The sequence below is a fragment of the Pygocentrus nattereri genome, chromosome 18 (assembly GCF_015220715.1).
Source record: "Pygocentrus nattereri isolate fPygNat1 chromosome 18, fPygNat1.pri, whole genome shotgun sequence".
Taxonomy (NCBI): Eukaryota; Metazoa; Chordata; class Actinopteri; order Characiformes; family Serrasalmidae; genus Pygocentrus; species Pygocentrus nattereri.
The window spans coordinates 24,567,159-24,583,135 of NC_051228.1; the positions used below are offsets into that span (position 1 = coordinate 24,567,159).

Below are 15,977 nucleotides of genomic sequence, written 5' to 3' on the forward strand. Positions count from 1 at the left end.
TGCCAAGATTATAACAGTAGGTTTTTTTGGTGCTATATGGAACCAAATCGATACCATACTGAAACACGCGTTCTCCATCAGTTCGAAGAACCATCCACCACGCAAAGAATGCTTGAAGCATGCCCATGGTTCTGTGCAGAAGTGATAGTTCTAAACAGAACCCTTCCCTTACTAAAGAACCGTTTTTTTTAAGAGTCTGGTGCTAGCCAGATGTGTGTCATTATTCCTGCACAAGTTACGAGGCTGCAAGTTGGCTTCATACTCGCCGGCTGTTTGCTCCAGTTTTCCCGTTCCACCTTAAATGGTGCAGAAGTTACATTCTGGCGCTTCAGGAGCTGGCTGTAACTGCTGCACCTTTTAAGATGGAACGGGAAAACGCGAACAAGCGGCCGGCGAATTTGGGAAAGTTGCGGAGAAGAGCAAGGTGCCTTCCCTGCGTGAGAGACTGTTAACAAAAGAGTGAGTTACCGTCTTCATTTCCACTGACTGTAGAGGATGCAGACAATGGATTTCAGCTCAGCTCAATCTGCAGCAGCCCTCCTCTCGCGTCAGGCCACACTTCTCCGACTCTCATGCCGACGAGATGGAAATAAAAACAGCTGTCCTGACACGGTAACGCAGAGAGGGAGAGTTCGCGCGGACTCGAACAGCTCCATTAATGAAGTTCATCTCCATAAACGTGGAACCAGCTCCCTCATTAGCACGTGTGCGGCTGTCGTGTTCACTTTGCTGTTGTTGTTTTAGAGATTTTCCAGGCTGTTTTGTGTTTGCATGTGTTGTCTGTCTCGCGGCTACTGCAGGCTCATGATAAGAGCGGAGGAACGGAGCGGCAGAGGAGTGAAGGCGGGCCGGTGCGGTGCAGCTGCCCGCCGCTCTCTCCGCTCTGCTTTAAAGCGCCAGCCGCTCCGCGCCGGGAGGTTCGGCGTGACGTCACCGCAGCTGTGCAGCAGAGCGCATGTTCCGCTTCAGCGGCAGCGCTGTGTGGCGCTCGGGGCTGGTATGCTAATGAGGGAGAGTGAGGAAAAAGTGTCACTGTTAATTAGCCTTAACCGCTTAAGCGTCACGTGTCCGGTCCCTTCTCTCATAACTACACCACTTAGCTTCGCTGGAGTCTCTGAATCAGGCCTACAAGTTACCAAACGGCTCAGGACTAATAATTAGATCATCAGCACACTGATTACGCTCAGTTTCGCTGCTGGATATAAAATGGCTTAGTGAAAATGCTCTTTGGCATCCACGAGGCAGCATGTTATTTGTTTGTTTATGTATTTACGAGTTTACTTCGTTGTTTGTTTGTTTGTTATTTTCATTCAGTTGTGTGTTTATCGACTGATTGATTGAGCAGAGGCCTCTTTACACTTTATACTGTCAGAAACACAGCTGAGGCAGTAAACAGAGGAATAAGCTGTAAACATCTTCACAGCTCTGGCTGATAATTACTGCTTCGTAACCCGAGAGAATTACAGGCCCAGAGGATGGACTGGGCGGCTGAGCCTGCAGTGCTAACAGCACTTTACTGCTCCTTCACACCGCGCTTCCTCTTCAGTTCATTAGCTTTCACATAAGCCGACTTAGAATTAGAATGAACCTAATATTTCTGTCCAGTGCTTGTTTATGTTTTGTACACACGGGTAAACAAACAAACAAACGAATGAATAATAGGCAACTTTCAGTCGGCCTCAACAGGTTCAACCTGCAGCGTTTGGAGACCTCCTCCTGCGGGCGCACCCTGAGATGTTCATTGCTGTAGGAGCGACATCTAGTGTTGAGTTTGTGATAATGCAACGAGACTAGCTTCCTCAGGCATAAGGTTGTACAAACTCACAGAAGGAAAGGTGTTGTTTTTCAGAATGAGGGTGAAAATGCTGTAGATGGTTCGATATGGTACCTTTATGAAAAAGGTTTCACTTTGCAAAGAACCCTTTAAGCATGCAAAAGGCTCTTTGAGTGCTTGTGGTTCTACACAGAACCATTTTCTCTACTAAAGAGCCCCTTAAAGAACCATCTTCTTTAAGAGTGCTGTTGAGTTTATGATCCTGAGCTATACTGACTTTTTCTGTACTCTACTGTTCTCCTGCATTGCTAAGTATCACCAGGATTTCACAATATTTAACACAAAACTTTCAGCGGTGAAACACTGTATTCATCGTTTTATAGTGAAATCTGAAGATATTTTCTGTAATAATGTTGAGTTGTACCACACAGCAGCATGGGATATGAAAAAAAAATAGTCACCACTTTAATACAAAAAACGTTGAACTAGTTTTATTTTAGTAATTCACATTTTGATGTTTTAAAGACTTTAAAACTGGAGTGTTTCTTGTTTATGTTTTTTATTGTTTAAATGCTGGAAGAATATTGTTATTGGTTGCAAGATCTCAGTTTTTGGTCATGTTTTATGTCTTTTTTCATATGTCTCAGTACATCTAAGTTGTATTATTTTACTTTTGTAGTCATGTATAAATACAGGAGATTACTGTAATTTGAATTGCAGCTTATTACTGTAAATGTACAGCAGAATGCAGATACATCACAGTAATCTTTCAGGTCACCGTCACGTCACAGCATACAGCTGCCTGTTACTGTTACTTACTGTAATTTTACAGTGATTTTTTAACAGTAAAATAGGGAAAGTTGCCGATTGTCTCTCAACATATTTGCTGAATGATTTACTTCTTGGTTAATTTCTAAATATCATTCAAATGATGGCATTCCTGACAAACTAACTTTTGGCACTGGAGTGTTCTATCCATTTAAGTTGTACACGTTTAAATATACTTATGTTTAAAATATGTTATGGGATCTTGTGAATATACTACTCATAAATATGTTGCTTAGGTATTTACACAGTACTGTATAATGTCGTTAAATGGATTTCACAAAAAATGCATTAGAAATTATTAACATTTCCATCACATTATTGCACCAGATCTCAGATCCACTGTCCACACACATAAATCAAACCCCAGGGTGAACCTCTAAAAAGTTTCTAAGCCGCTGGTTAATTCACCACCTTCATGATTTACACTACCACATGCAGACAACCAGCATTTGGATTTGGGATGTTGTTCTCACTCTGAAACCAAGCCTTCAGGTTCTTCCTCAAGGCCAGAGGTTGCACATGAGCTTGGCAGGTCCACATGAAGTCCTCCACTCTTCCTCATTTGGCTTTGAATGTTGTACCTCAGGCCTACATTTCCAACTCAAATGCCTCAGCTCACTGTGCTCCTGCTCTCTCTGCCTTCTTTCCCCCTACATTTTTACCCCACACTTTTATTTCTTTTCTCTGTTAACACTCATCCAGTGTTTCTTCTGACATCATTCCCGCTATCATTAGTCTCTAGGTGGATGTGATGTGTCCAGATGAGGATTCATTAAAATGTTTGGACATCACAGAGCACTCACGCAATATAAGCATATTAGATGACCTTACTGGGTCTCATTTACCAACCATTCTTAAGAAGAGATTTCTTCTTAAAACCAACTTACTCAGTTTTCACACCAATGTTTTCTGGTTTGGGATTTGTTCTTAGGTGAGAACAGGACCTTTCTCAAGAACAAATTCTAGAAAAACTTAGACAACATACTGGTGAATGAGGCCCATTGCTTGTGAAGGTCTTAGAGCAGTACCTGGCCTCCTGTCCAAACAAGACGTAATATGGTGGCACCTCGGTGGTAGGTTCTTTTTATCTGTAAGTCAGTGGTTCTTGACCTGGGGGTTGGGACCCCCATAAAAATAAGAAAAAATATTGGATATGGGCCCTTAAAAGTGCTGGTGGTCTTTTTTCAGCAGGAGCTAAAATAAACAAACCAGGGGCCAGACTGAAAAAAGCTTTCCTAAGAAGAAACGTACGAAGGAGCTTAAAGGGGCAATGTCTAAGATTTTGTGGCATCTAGTGGTAAAGTTGCCGACTGCAACCAACTGAATACCCCTCCCTCACTCCTCCCTCCCACGCATATATAATAGAGCTAATAGAGCCCATGGTGGCCACCAGGCTTTCTGCCGTCGCCTGTCCTGATTTCGTTTCTTCAGGTTTTCACTTTCTGGTGCTAAATAATAATTACAGTCCGCTATTTGTCAAAATTAGCCATCACCAGCTGGAACCATTGATTCTTCGTCTTTCTATGCCTTTCGACCTGTGCTAAAGACCCAGTGCTGGGTTTGTCTGTTCAGCTACTGCAGAAACACAGTGACGCAACATGGCAGGCTCGAAAGACCTGCTCCCCACGCAGACAGGAAGGGTTCATTCCAAACGAACAAAATCGTTTAATTATTCCAAAACATTAATAAAGAAATCCATTTTTTCAGCAAAGCTTTTGAAAAGCAATAATGTGTCTCAATTTTAAAAAAGGCACATTTCCTTTATGAAAAACACCTTTACAGTGTCTTGTCCATATGAATGCCAGGCCGTTCCCGTCTCATCCCGCCCCGCGCGCTTTCACGGCTCTGCCGAACTCCTCCGTTACTTTCCCAAAGAACAGAAAAACGACCGCCACACCGAAAAGTGGCGCTATGGCGAAAGCCGAATTGTGTACTGTGAACACGCCGCCGAGGAAAGCGGTGTTTGAAAAATGGCTGCGGACGCGACGCAGGGAAGTTCCGAAAACAAACGCAGGTTAGACGAAGAGGAGGACGGAGATGACGGGTGGGTCGGACCCCTGCCTGGTGAGGCTGTTCAGATAAAGAAGAGAAAGGGTGAGTGACTACGGGGGTTTTATAAGTTCAGTCGTAGTGAGAGAGAGACAGACAGACAGACAGGCAGACAGGGGTCCAATAACTGCAGACCCCCAGTACCGCGCTCTCAGCTCGTGGTGTGTTTCATAGCCGTCGAGAGGCTGAGTGCACACCGTACGGCGGGTTTTTGACGTGGAGGACACGGCAGGCAATGGCAACCAATAAAGTCTGGTTGCAGGCTGTGGCTGAGTCCCAAATGCTCTTTACTCCCTACACAGTACGAGGCTGAAGTTAGTTAGTTATTCGCGGCTCGCGATTCGTTCGGCTCCTTGCTCGCGGCTCCCGAATCGTTTGGCTCCTTGTTCGCGGCTCCCGAATCGTTTGGCTCCTTGTTCGCGGCTCCCGAATCGTTTGGCTCCTTGTTCGCGGCTCGCGATTCGTTTGGCTCCTTGTTCGCGGCTCGCGATTCGTTTGGCTCCTTGCTCGCGGCTCCCGAATGGTTTGGCTCCTTGTTCGCGGCTCGCGATTCGTTTGGCTCCTTGCTCGCGGCTCCCGAATGGTTTGGCTCCTTGTTCGCGGCTCGCGATTCGTTTGGCTCCTTGCTCGCGGCTCCCGAATGGTTTGGCTCCTTGTTCGCGGCTCGCGATTCGTTTGGCTCCTTGTTCGCGGCTCGCGATTCGTTTGGCTCCTTGTTCGCGGCTCGCGATTCGTTTGGCTCCTTGTTCGCGGCTCGCGATTCGTTTGTTCGCGGCTCCTCATTTAGCGAATGACAGTAAAGCAAAGAGAGTGTTCATAAACGGTATATGCTGCGCAGTTTCCCATTTTAACACTCAGAGAGACTAATGAAGGAGTTAGAAATGTGTACGGTGTTTGTTTTACCACTGTGAACATGAAGATTATGAATATAAAAGAATAAAATATTTAATTCTATAAATATATGATGTTCTTTCAATTCATTTCCAATGTTTAAAGTATGAGACTGCAGAAAAAATAAGGATTGCTGTCAGAATAAAATGTTTTTTCCTTTTCCTGTAAAGTTAAAATTTTTGGGATGTAAATAAAATAGAACAGCTTTAACAGCCATGGATTTACAATATTTCATATTTTGCTGCTGGTGCCAGTTCACTAATGTAGGAATGTAATTACACAGATGTGTGTACAAATGTGACGTATTAAGGTTTTTTTTCTTCCGGCAAATTTCACCTTATGTACATAACATTTAGCTATTATTATTATTATTATGATCGGGTTTATTATAAAACTTTAATTTGGGTTAAACAAAAGGCTGTATATGCGCTGTTGGGTGCCTCAGACGTCAGTAATGACGTCAGTGTATGCAGAACAGTGAGCCGTGTAGTGTTGGGGTGCATGAGTTACACTGAATGGGTTTTGGCTTTGTCATACTGATAATATCTAAAGGACATAAGTAATATGGCAATAAACAAAACAAAACATAAGGCATTATGTCAGGTTTATTAACAGAAAATGCAAACAGGCTGAAACTCATGAAAAATATATTAAATGGAATTCTCTGGAAATGTTATGTACAGAAAATGGATTGCGTGATGATTTGGTTATTGAGATAGAAAAAGAAAACTACTGTGTTTCTCAACTTGCTAAGCAGAAGCAGCCAAATGTTGAAGGGGTTGTTGGGCCGCTACTGCCATTGTGTCAGAGAGTGCATGTAGACGTGACGTCACTGGGGCTGAGGGTGCATCTGGCTGAGGGTGCTTGTCTGCAGCTAGACTCTATTCATTATTTTAAGACCTAGTACACTAGCTACATGGCTACACTTGACTGTGAACTAGCAGGAAGTCGGTGAAGATTTATATCTGAAAGACAGCCCGCTTTACATACTTTAGTACTGGCCAAACCAAAAATGTTAGTATAAATACAAATAATATTAATGAAATGTAATAAGAACATTGTAGAAGTTGGAAAATTGTCATGTAAAGATGAGTTATGACTGTTTTTGGTACACAGAATCACACAAATGTCATAAGTGGTGACCTCATGAAGGCAGTGTTAAAGGAGAATTCCACAGATTTTTGAGGTTTCCGCATAATTTCCTTCTGTAAATCAAGTGGTTTGATGTGAAATGGTGCATTTTAGAGAATCCAACTGAGATGACTTTAGAGAGGATAGGAACCAGGAGTCCCAATATCTTAAACAGTGTAATCACTCCCAAGTGTGTTACCATCCTGACTTGTTAATATTTTGCAGAGATTTTGGGGAGAAAAAAAAAAACAGTGGAATTCCCATTTAACCAACCAATGAGTTAAATGTATTAGAGAAGGAATAACGTTAAAATGCTCAGGGTAGGAGACTTCCAAGACCAGGGCTGAGAACCACTGGCCTACAGGAATAGTGCAGGAAAACACTGATTTAAAAGAAATCTCCAATCCAAATTGTCAATTTATTTACCTTGTAAGTTCATGTTCCTGGTCATATTAAGTACATTGTTATACCAAATAATTTAATGACAGAATAGTTTTCCTGTAATCTTCCATCAAAATGTAGGGATCTTTGCCCACCTCAGAAATGTCTTTTGATTACATTGGCATGCTTCAGCAGGTGGGAAAAATTATATAGTCACCTTCCCCTCCCACCTGATACCATATTTTTGCTCGTATGGAAAGAAAACGAGTTATGCGTTGAATTTTATGTTGACTAAGAACTTGAAGCCTTTTTTCCTCATTTGCAGTGCTTGAGTATGAAAGAGTCTATCTGGACAACTTGCCATCTGCTGCCATGTATGAGCGAAGCTACATGCACAGGGATGTTATCACTCATATTGCGTGCACCAAGTAAGTTGTCTACAGTAAGAATATTTCAGGTTTCTTTGAAAAAGTTGTCAGTTGTCAGTCTATGCCCTGCATAATTTTTACCTCCATTCAGTGTCACTTTGCTAAGAGTAACTGTGCTCTGCCAAGAATTAGCTCACAGATTAGTGTTAACATGTCTGAGTTCAACTAACATCCTAAAGCTCATTGTCATGTGTTGTGCATTGTAAGGGCTACACTATACACTTGTGTATCTGCAAGCATGTGCACAGGCATTTGTGCACTTTGCTGTGTATTTGCACACCACATAGTTAAGATTTGAGGTATGTGTGTCGTGGCATCTGCAAGCCCCTGTAAGCTATATTTAGCCACGAACCCTTTCTCTGCATCTTGATGCAGGTATGTTTATGTGCGTCATTACAGATGTATAAGTCAGCTTTTAAGTTTCCGGCCTTGTATGAGTGCAAGAGAAGAATGGTCACTAAAACTATTTTTTTTCAACTACAGAACGGACTTCATTATTACAGCAAGTCAGGATGGCCATGTGAAATTTTGGAAGAAGAAAGAGGATGAGGGAATAGAGTTTGTCAAGCATTTTCGTAGCCACCTGAGTAAGTTACTTTTGTTGATTCAGAAAGATCCTATCCCATTTTTTTTTTGCACCCCTACCCCTTGATTTAGAGTGTTACCTTGCCCCTTGGAACTGAGTTAAAATGGGTAGTGGTTGAAATCTTCCCCTACAAAATGGGACAACCCTTCAAGAACCCAACATGTCATCAGTAGTTGTTGGTGGCTTTTATGTGAACAGACGTGACAAGTTTTGCCGGACATATCCAATATGGCAATAAGCATCCTTTTGCGGTTGTCTGCAGCAAATCAGAAAAATGTTAGAAAACAAGTCGTCAACCCCTGGTGGATTGGTTTTGTTGTAGTAAGCCACATAATACTCTGTTTAAAACGTGCCTCTGAAAAACCTCAGTTTGGAGGGCCATGTAGCCTTAATGCTTCACTCTACCCCTCTATCCCAACAACATGAATCCACAAACAGATGGGTAGGGATAAGTGGTAGGGGCACGGGGTGAAATGGGATTGGGTCTAACTGTTTGCTAATGTAGTGTTACAAGTTGCTCTTTATTAAACTGCTTGTTCTAAATGACACATTTTAACTGGTTGATATTCCTATCTGTAGGTGTGATCGAGTGTATTTCAGTCAGTGCTGAAGGTGCACTCCTCTGCACTGTTGGTGATGATCAAGCTATGAAGGTATTCGATGTTGTCAACTTTGACATGATCAACATGATCAAATTTGGGTAAGATATCATTCTCGAGTTCTGTTACAAAGGGGTGTCCAGAGTTCGGATCCAAGGTCAGTTTAACTGACCTTAACTGACCTTAAGGAGTTCATAGTGACTCCTTCATTGTACTGAATGACATTTAGTACTACACAATTTTTTTTCTTGTATGTGAAGGTTGCCATAGCACCGTAAATTATATCACACTGTGTTAAAATGGTACTGAATGTACAATGTACTGAATGACATTTAGTTATGACTACAGCCACCAAAGCACAAAGCTGATGAGAACTGATGATTTCAGTTAAGAATAAGTTTCTGTCAAGAGCCTTATTCAAATGCCTGTGCCTCATATGTTGAGAGACTATTGAGGCAATGAAGCAGTTTAATATTAAAAGGCATTGTGAAACAAAGCATGGACAGTAGTAATGGGCAGTACAGCACAGCCCCCCCCCCCCCCCCCCCCCAATTAAACAAAAAACTTTTTAGATGCTTAAGTAAACTTAGTTTTGGAAATTGGCAATGGATTGTTATTCTGGGAAGCTTCTCAACTTTGAATAAGAACTGTTTTTATCAACAAAAGCGAATCTTCTGTCAGAGCAAATTCTCTAGTTGAATAAATATTGTTTTACTGATTTGTTTTTCATGTTTTGAATTTTCATTTATTTGACAAGCCCTTTGTTTTGATATGGTTTGGGCACCCCTGGACTAGACTGACCATTTAGACTTTCAAATATATGGTTTAGTGAGTTAATGTTTTTTAATTAATGTGGGTTTTTTTTTTTTTTTTTTTTAAATTAATTAAAGGTTCCACCCTGGTCAGTGCGAATGGATCTATAATCCAGGTGATGCCATCTCTACTGTGGCGTGCTCTGAGAAATCCACTGGGAAAATACATGTTTACGATGGGCGTGGCAACAATCAGCCACTGCACACTTTTGACAAAATGCACTCCTCTCCACTCTGTCAGATACGCCTCAACCCCAGATATCGCGTCATTGTCTCAGCAGACAGAGCAGGAATGCTGGAGTACTGGACAGGCCTCCCGAGTGAATTTAAGTTCCCTAGACAGGTGGAATGGGAGTATAAGACAGACACAGACTTGTATGAGTTTGCAAAATGCAAAACTTATCCCACCAGCCTGGCGTTTTCCCACGACGGCAAGAAAATGGCCACCATGGCAGCCGATCGCAAAGTGAGAATTTTCCGCTTCCTGACTGGGAAGCTGATGAGAGTGTTCGATGAATCTCTAACAGTACGTCACTTTATAACTTATTATATTAATAATTGTTATTCAGTAATAGGTTATAGGTTGAAATATATTTCTATATTGAATTGTTATAGACACAAAAATGTAAACTAATGGTTTGTTCAAAATATATGGCAACAAAAACTTGTGGTAAAGTGAAAATAAGCTTGTGCTATTAAAAAAAAGAAAAAAGAATCGTAATTATTTATTTAATAATTCCAGGTCACAGAATAATTATGAATAGCTGTTTGACCTTTAAGGTTTAGTCGCCATTTTAGTTATCCATTATATGAGGGATTCTGGATATTCATTTAATTAGATGTTCTGATTTTCTACGCTCTGGTTTTCTCAATTAATATGGAGTCACATACAGTTCGGTTTCTTTAAGTACAGAATTGTAATTATGATTTTACTTGACCTTTGCCATGTTTCTTATGCATGAACAGATGTTCACAGAACTGCAGCAGATGAGGCAGCAGCTGCCGGACATGGAGTTTGGCCGCAGGATGGCCGTGGAGAGAGAGTTGGAGAAGGTGGATGGAATTCGACTGACCAACATCATCTTTGATGAGACGGGCCACTTTGTGCTTTACGGAACCATGTTGGGCATCAAGGTTATCAATGTGGAGACAAACAGGTATCTGTTCATGTTTTAAAGTATTTATTTAGTTATTATTTAAAGCTATACAATGCATGGATAACAATGTAGCCCAAGGTTCAGGATTTCAGTATGTGTACGGAATGGGTGGGCAATAATAAATTAATCCTGTTTAATTGGATTAAGAATAAGCCACTTTGGCATTGTAGACATGCAGAAAAATTGTTTTGTGATTCTCAGAGACCAGCAGCAATAGAAAACAAGATAATAGAGACAGCAGAAAACACTGAGGCAATAAAGGCACTTGGATGTGATGGGTAAACAGTCAGTGCAAGCAGTGGAGTATAAACAGGTATTGCATAACAAGTAGGATAGTTAAGTACTCAGTCTGAAACAGCTATAGAAATAAGTTCAGTCTGTTAATTCAGGTTTTGATGGCTCCGTACCTCCCCTGATGGCAAAGTGTTGGATCCTTGCTACTGATGTTACTAGCAATCGGCTAGCATATACTGTATCCAGTTCCCACAAGCCTCTGTGTTTGGCCTGTGTAAGTTTCCTTAGAAGGAAAAGCCTCTGCTTATCTGTGTTTGCCAGGTGGGAGGTGTCAAGGGACCATGAGAGACCTTTTGTTATATCAATTCCCAGGAATTTGATGCCATTGACACTCTTCACCCCATCAACATTTATGTGGAGAGGAGGGTGTGGTCTTCCTGGATCTCCTAAAGTCAACGATGATCTCCACGTTTTTTGTGGTGTTCAGGACCAGATTAGTGTCTGAACACCTCTCCGAACATCTGTAGTGTGTCTCGTTGTTGTCGAATGCAAGTCGACTGTAGTTGCAAATCTGCAAATTTCACTATAGTGTTAGTAGAGAGGATGGGGTGAACTCATGGGTGAAGAGAGCTGGAAGAGCATCTCAGGTCGGTGGTGCATCTGTGTTCAGGATGAGGGTCAAGGATGTGTGGTTGCCCACTCAGACATTTAGAGGTCTGTTAGTGAGGAACTCTGGAATAATCCATAAGCAGAGTAAAGTGGCTAAACCCAGGTTGTTGAATTTGTCTACCAGTTTATAGGGAATTACTGTATTGAAAGCAGAGCTGAAATCAGTGAATAGCACCCTAACGTGTTCGGATGCTCCAGATGGGCTGCATGAAGTGCGATTATGACTGCGTCCTCCATAGATCTGTTTACTTGATAAGCAAACAGGTGGCTGTCCAGATCAGTGGAGCTAATGACTATGATGTGAGATGGTACAAGCCTCTCAAAGCCATTCATAACAACCAGCATTAAGGCAACTGGGTGATGGTCAGTAAGGTTTTTAACTGTTGCTTTTTTGGGCACATGGACAATGGTAGTGGATTTAGGACAGGTGGGGACTACAGCCTGTTGTAGGAAGAGCTTAAAGATGCTGGTCAGTATCTTTAGTGCGCAGCCTAAGATTCTTCCTGGTCTTTCTGCTTTTAAGATGTCTTCATCAGCATGGATCTCACCTGGTGGCTCTGTGAGACTTAGTAGATGCTCCTCTTGAGCGGTGTTGCTGTTTTGGTTGTTGAAGCATGTGAAGAACTGTTTCAGGGCGTCAGGGAGTGCATTGTCATGACTGGTCTGTTAGTCGCTGCTATTTTTGTAGTCTTTTATGGTTTTAATGCCTTTCACATGCTACAGAGGATGTTGTTTTCAAAATGCCCCACAATGCACTGCGTGTACCAGCGCGTGGCATCTTTTATGCCTTTCATCAGTTCCTTCATTTTGGTGGTTAGTATTGTCTCAGTACAGATGTACATGTGTAATGCATCTTGTGCATCATGGAATTATTTTGAAATATTAATATTTTTGCCATGACCCCCCAAGGTGGAGTAAATGGGGATCAAACACAGTTTTGTCCTTCTCACATCATGTTCTCTATCTGTGATCAGGTGTGTGCGCATCTTAGGGAAGCAGGAGAACATCCGTGTGGTGAAGTTGAGTCTCTTCCAGGGGGTCGCAAAAACTATGACGGCAGCCCCCACTATAGAGATGAAAGCCTCTGATAACCCTGCCTTACAGACCACCAATCCTGACCCCACCATTTTCTGCACAGCCTTCAAGAAAAACCGCTTCTATATGGTAAGAAGTCAAAGAAATGGCTAACAGAGTTGTTTAACAAGGAGTAGATTATTTCAGGACATCAAACTGGATGACTTTGTTAGCTTGGAAAATGATAGGCCTTGTTATTTTTTTTTAGCTTCTTGCCCTCTTGAGTGTCTTGACATGGGCCTGCATTCACTAATTTCAGATTGTTAATCTGGGATCCAGTTTAAAGTTTGTCAAATATCTTGGCTTTGACATTCAATATTGGCTAGAAACACTGATCCAGAATCAGATGTCCTTTTTAAAGCAATGGTTCTGTTAAAAATTCAGTTAACACAGTAGTCAGTCGGCCAGGACATGTTTGGTGTCACATGATGACTTAACATTTTGCAAGTATGTGAGTGCTAGATTACATTTCTGTTTCCTGTTCCTTCTATTTTTAAACACATGCACAAAACCTCCTTTTAAGAAATAAAGTTATTAAAAATTTTAATCCAAAATAGGGTATTTATAAAAAGGAAACGTAAATAACGAACAAAATCTGTAGACTCCGTATGGCATGCAGGAAAAGACGACACCTGCTGTCTAAAATTGTACACAGTGAAGTTTACCAGACTTTTATAGCTCGCACTGTATTGTAAACCACATAAGTCTGTGCAATTTTAATGAAGACCTGAATATAGTTTGAGTTGGTTGAAAGAAGTTTTGGTGATGTATTTATGGAAAAGACTTGGGTGACTGTTCACTTTGACCCTGACAGTTTACAAAGAGGGAGCCAGAGGACACCAAGAGTGCTGAGTCTGACAGGGACGTCTTCAACGAGAAGCCATCCAAAGAGGAGGTAATGGCTGCCACACAGGCAGAAGGGCCAAAGAGGGTCTCGGACAGCGCTATCATCCACACCACTATGGGAGACGTCCATATCAAATTGTTCCCTGTCGAGTATGTATCTCCGCTATTACGCTTTATTTTTCAATCATTATTTTAGAGCAGTGGTCTCCAAATCTGGTCTGGGAGAGCTACTTTCCTGCAGAGCTTAGTTCCAACCTGCATTTAACTTGCTGCCAACAATAATATATCTGATCCAGACAATCAGGAACTTCTGATGAAGTTGACTGGCTGGAGCAACTAGCCACTTCACGAACGTAGTTGTCTACGACCAGGGTTGCAGAGCACTGTTTTAGAGCAATTGGTTGTAAATGAATTAATTTGCATGTAAATTTCAGGTGCCCTAAAACAGTGGAGAATTTCTGTGTCCACAGCCGGAACGGTTACTACAATGGGCACATATTCCATCGTGTCATTAAGGTATACACACTTCTGACTTAATGCGGGGTTCTCCAGGGTTCACAGCACTTACGGTTTAGTGTTTTTTATATCCTTGATGCTAATATATTCATTATCAAGGCCTTTATAGTGTCAAGGAAAAATATTGTTTGGCTCTGTGTGGACCTGGAGAGCATGACTGCTCCCAAAACACTGTTTTGCTGACACTGTTTTATGGAATACATGAAACTATAGACCCTACATACATCTCTGTACAGGGTTTCATGATCCAGACAGGAGACCCCACAGGGACAGGCATGGGTGGAGAGAGCATCTGGGGTGGTGAATTTGAAGATGAATTTCATGCTACTTTGAGGCATGACCGACCATACACACTCAGCATGGCCAACGCAGGTCCAGGAACTAACGGCTCACAGTTCTTCATCACCGTGGTGCCCACAGTAAGAACCTTTTGATAATTTTCTCCAGCAGTGGATTAAGTACTGAGGAACTACACTCGGTCTTGCTTCAGGAAAGCTACATGAATATATCCATACTCTTAACAAATTTTTATAAAAAAAAAAAAAAAAAAAAAAAAAAGTAAAACAAAAATAACAATTAGGGGGACAGATTGACTATTCTGATTTCTATGTAGCTTGATTAGTTAGTAATATCCTAAGTACTGTGTGGCCTAAATGAACACATTTCACATACTTAGCCAAAGTTAAATGGCATTATTTACGAAACTGTTTTAAATTTCTAAATGAAATATAATCTCCATTAAACCTATGAAATATCTCATAGTATTACGACATTTAGTTTTAAGCATTGCAAGTGGTCCATTTATCATGAAATGTTTACATGTTGCAAAAAAGGTTTATGGTTTCAATCTGTGTGTAAATAAATGACAGAGTTATGAGGTGTTAATATTGATCATAACAGTATGCAGAAAGCCTTTTAAGCAATGCTGGTTCAGTGAAATCTCTAAGGGAATTAGTGGAGCAAAAATCATGTCTCCTTTTTCTCACTTCAAGTAGTGCTATTGAATGGTATGAAGCTAAAAGTTCTTGTGTTTGCGTTTGTCAATAGCCATGGCTGGACAACAAGCATACAGTATTTGGAAGGACTACCAAAGGAATGGAGGTGGTCCAAAGGATCTCCAATGTCAAGGTCAACCCTAAAACCGATAAGCCCTATGAAGACGTGAGCATCATAAACATTACTATCAAGTAGATTCCACACCTACACAGACTGTCATGTCATTATTTTGTACAATAAAGTCTTTTTTCCCAACCAGTGTTATATTTGAGATTTACAAATGTTCCAGACGAAAAATGTCTGCTTTCTTTTTTTTAAATATTTTAATAGCATAACAATTATGAACATTTTTACAAAAAGCCATTGTCAAGTTCACAACAAACAAATGTGTTAAGTATGCACTGTGCTTGTTGAGGTTTCAAACTTAAGAAGGAAATCTTTCACAAACTATGGTCCTCTTTGAAGAATGAGGGAAAGGCTTCACACATGCTCTTTAACCTAGTAAGAAAAACATGGTTCAAACCAAAGGGTGGTTCGTCAAATCAACTAGCTGAGAGGAGGATGTATGTGCCGAGTCACTAGCTATGTTTCCATCGACTTTCTGCACAAACTGCAAGCCATAAAATGAAAATGCTAACCCACCCGTTTCCATCAGACTGACTTAAAATGAGATGTATTGGAATCATTTCCTGCGAAAAAAAAAAAAAACTAAATTGCTAAACCAAAACATATGCAAGTTTTAAGTTGTTTGATAACCTAGTGACAGTTGTTTTATTAAAATGAAAAATTTGAACCGCTACATGAGCGATCATGTTTCTCTGCTGTATGGAGCTGTTTTTCTGGACATTTTGTAAGAGCTGAAAAATGGCCAAGTTTTAAGAACTTTAATCTCCTTAGACTGGAGGAGTTATTCACGAAGCAGGATGCTTTAGTTTAGGCAGATATTTTAAGCTGTTTTACAAGCCTGTTTAATAGGAATGTCCCTCAGCTCTTTCTCTGTTAAGCA

The 15,977-nt window shown here is 41.1% G+C and overlaps 2 protein-coding genes across 2 annotated transcripts in view; one reads left to right on the forward strand and one right to left on the reverse strand.

Annotated features, from left to right (window-relative positions):
- adamts6 (ADAM metallopeptidase with thrombospondin type 1 motif, 6) overlaps nucleotides 1-870 on the reverse strand; it is a 62,776-nt gene extending 61,906 nt beyond the window's left edge. Inside the window, exon 1 of the mRNA XM_017725503.2 lies at nucleotides 469-870. The gene's annotated coding sequence lies outside the window, so the exon portion shown is untranslated. The remainder of the gene's footprint in view (nucleotides 1-468) is intronic.
- A 3,653-nt stretch (nucleotides 871-4,523) lies between these two features.
- On the forward strand, nucleotides 4,524-15,679 carry ppwd1 (peptidylprolyl isomerase domain and WD repeat containing 1). The gene is made up of 11 exons (XM_017725504.2): nucleotides 4,524-4,696; nucleotides 7,380-7,482; nucleotides 7,966-8,069; nucleotides 8,648-8,768; nucleotides 9,558-10,005; nucleotides 10,446-10,636; nucleotides 12,514-12,703; nucleotides 13,428-13,609; nucleotides 13,894-13,975; nucleotides 14,212-14,394; nucleotides 15,023-15,679. The coding sequence occupies exons 1-11, from the start codon at nucleotides 4,573-4,575 to the stop codon at nucleotides 15,164-15,166; spliced, it is 1,872 nt and encodes a 623-aa protein (XP_017580993.1). The 5' UTR covers nucleotides 4,524-4,572; the 3' UTR covers nucleotides 15,167-15,679.
- Nucleotides 15,680-15,977: the final 298 nt, after the last annotated feature.

Coding starts and splice junctions, on each gene's coding strand:
- ppwd1 (XM_017725504.2), top strand. CDS start 4,573: ATGGCTGCGGACGCGACGCAGGGAAGTTCCGAAAACAAACGCAGGTTA. Junction 4,697..7,379: donor TCAGATAAAGAAGAGAAAGG/GTGAGTGACTAC, acceptor CCTCATTTGCAG/TGCTTGAGTATGAAAGAGTC. Junction 12,704..13,427: donor AGAAAAACCGCTTCTATATG/GTAAGAAGTCAA, acceptor TGACCCTGACAG/TTTACAAAGAGGGAGCCAGA.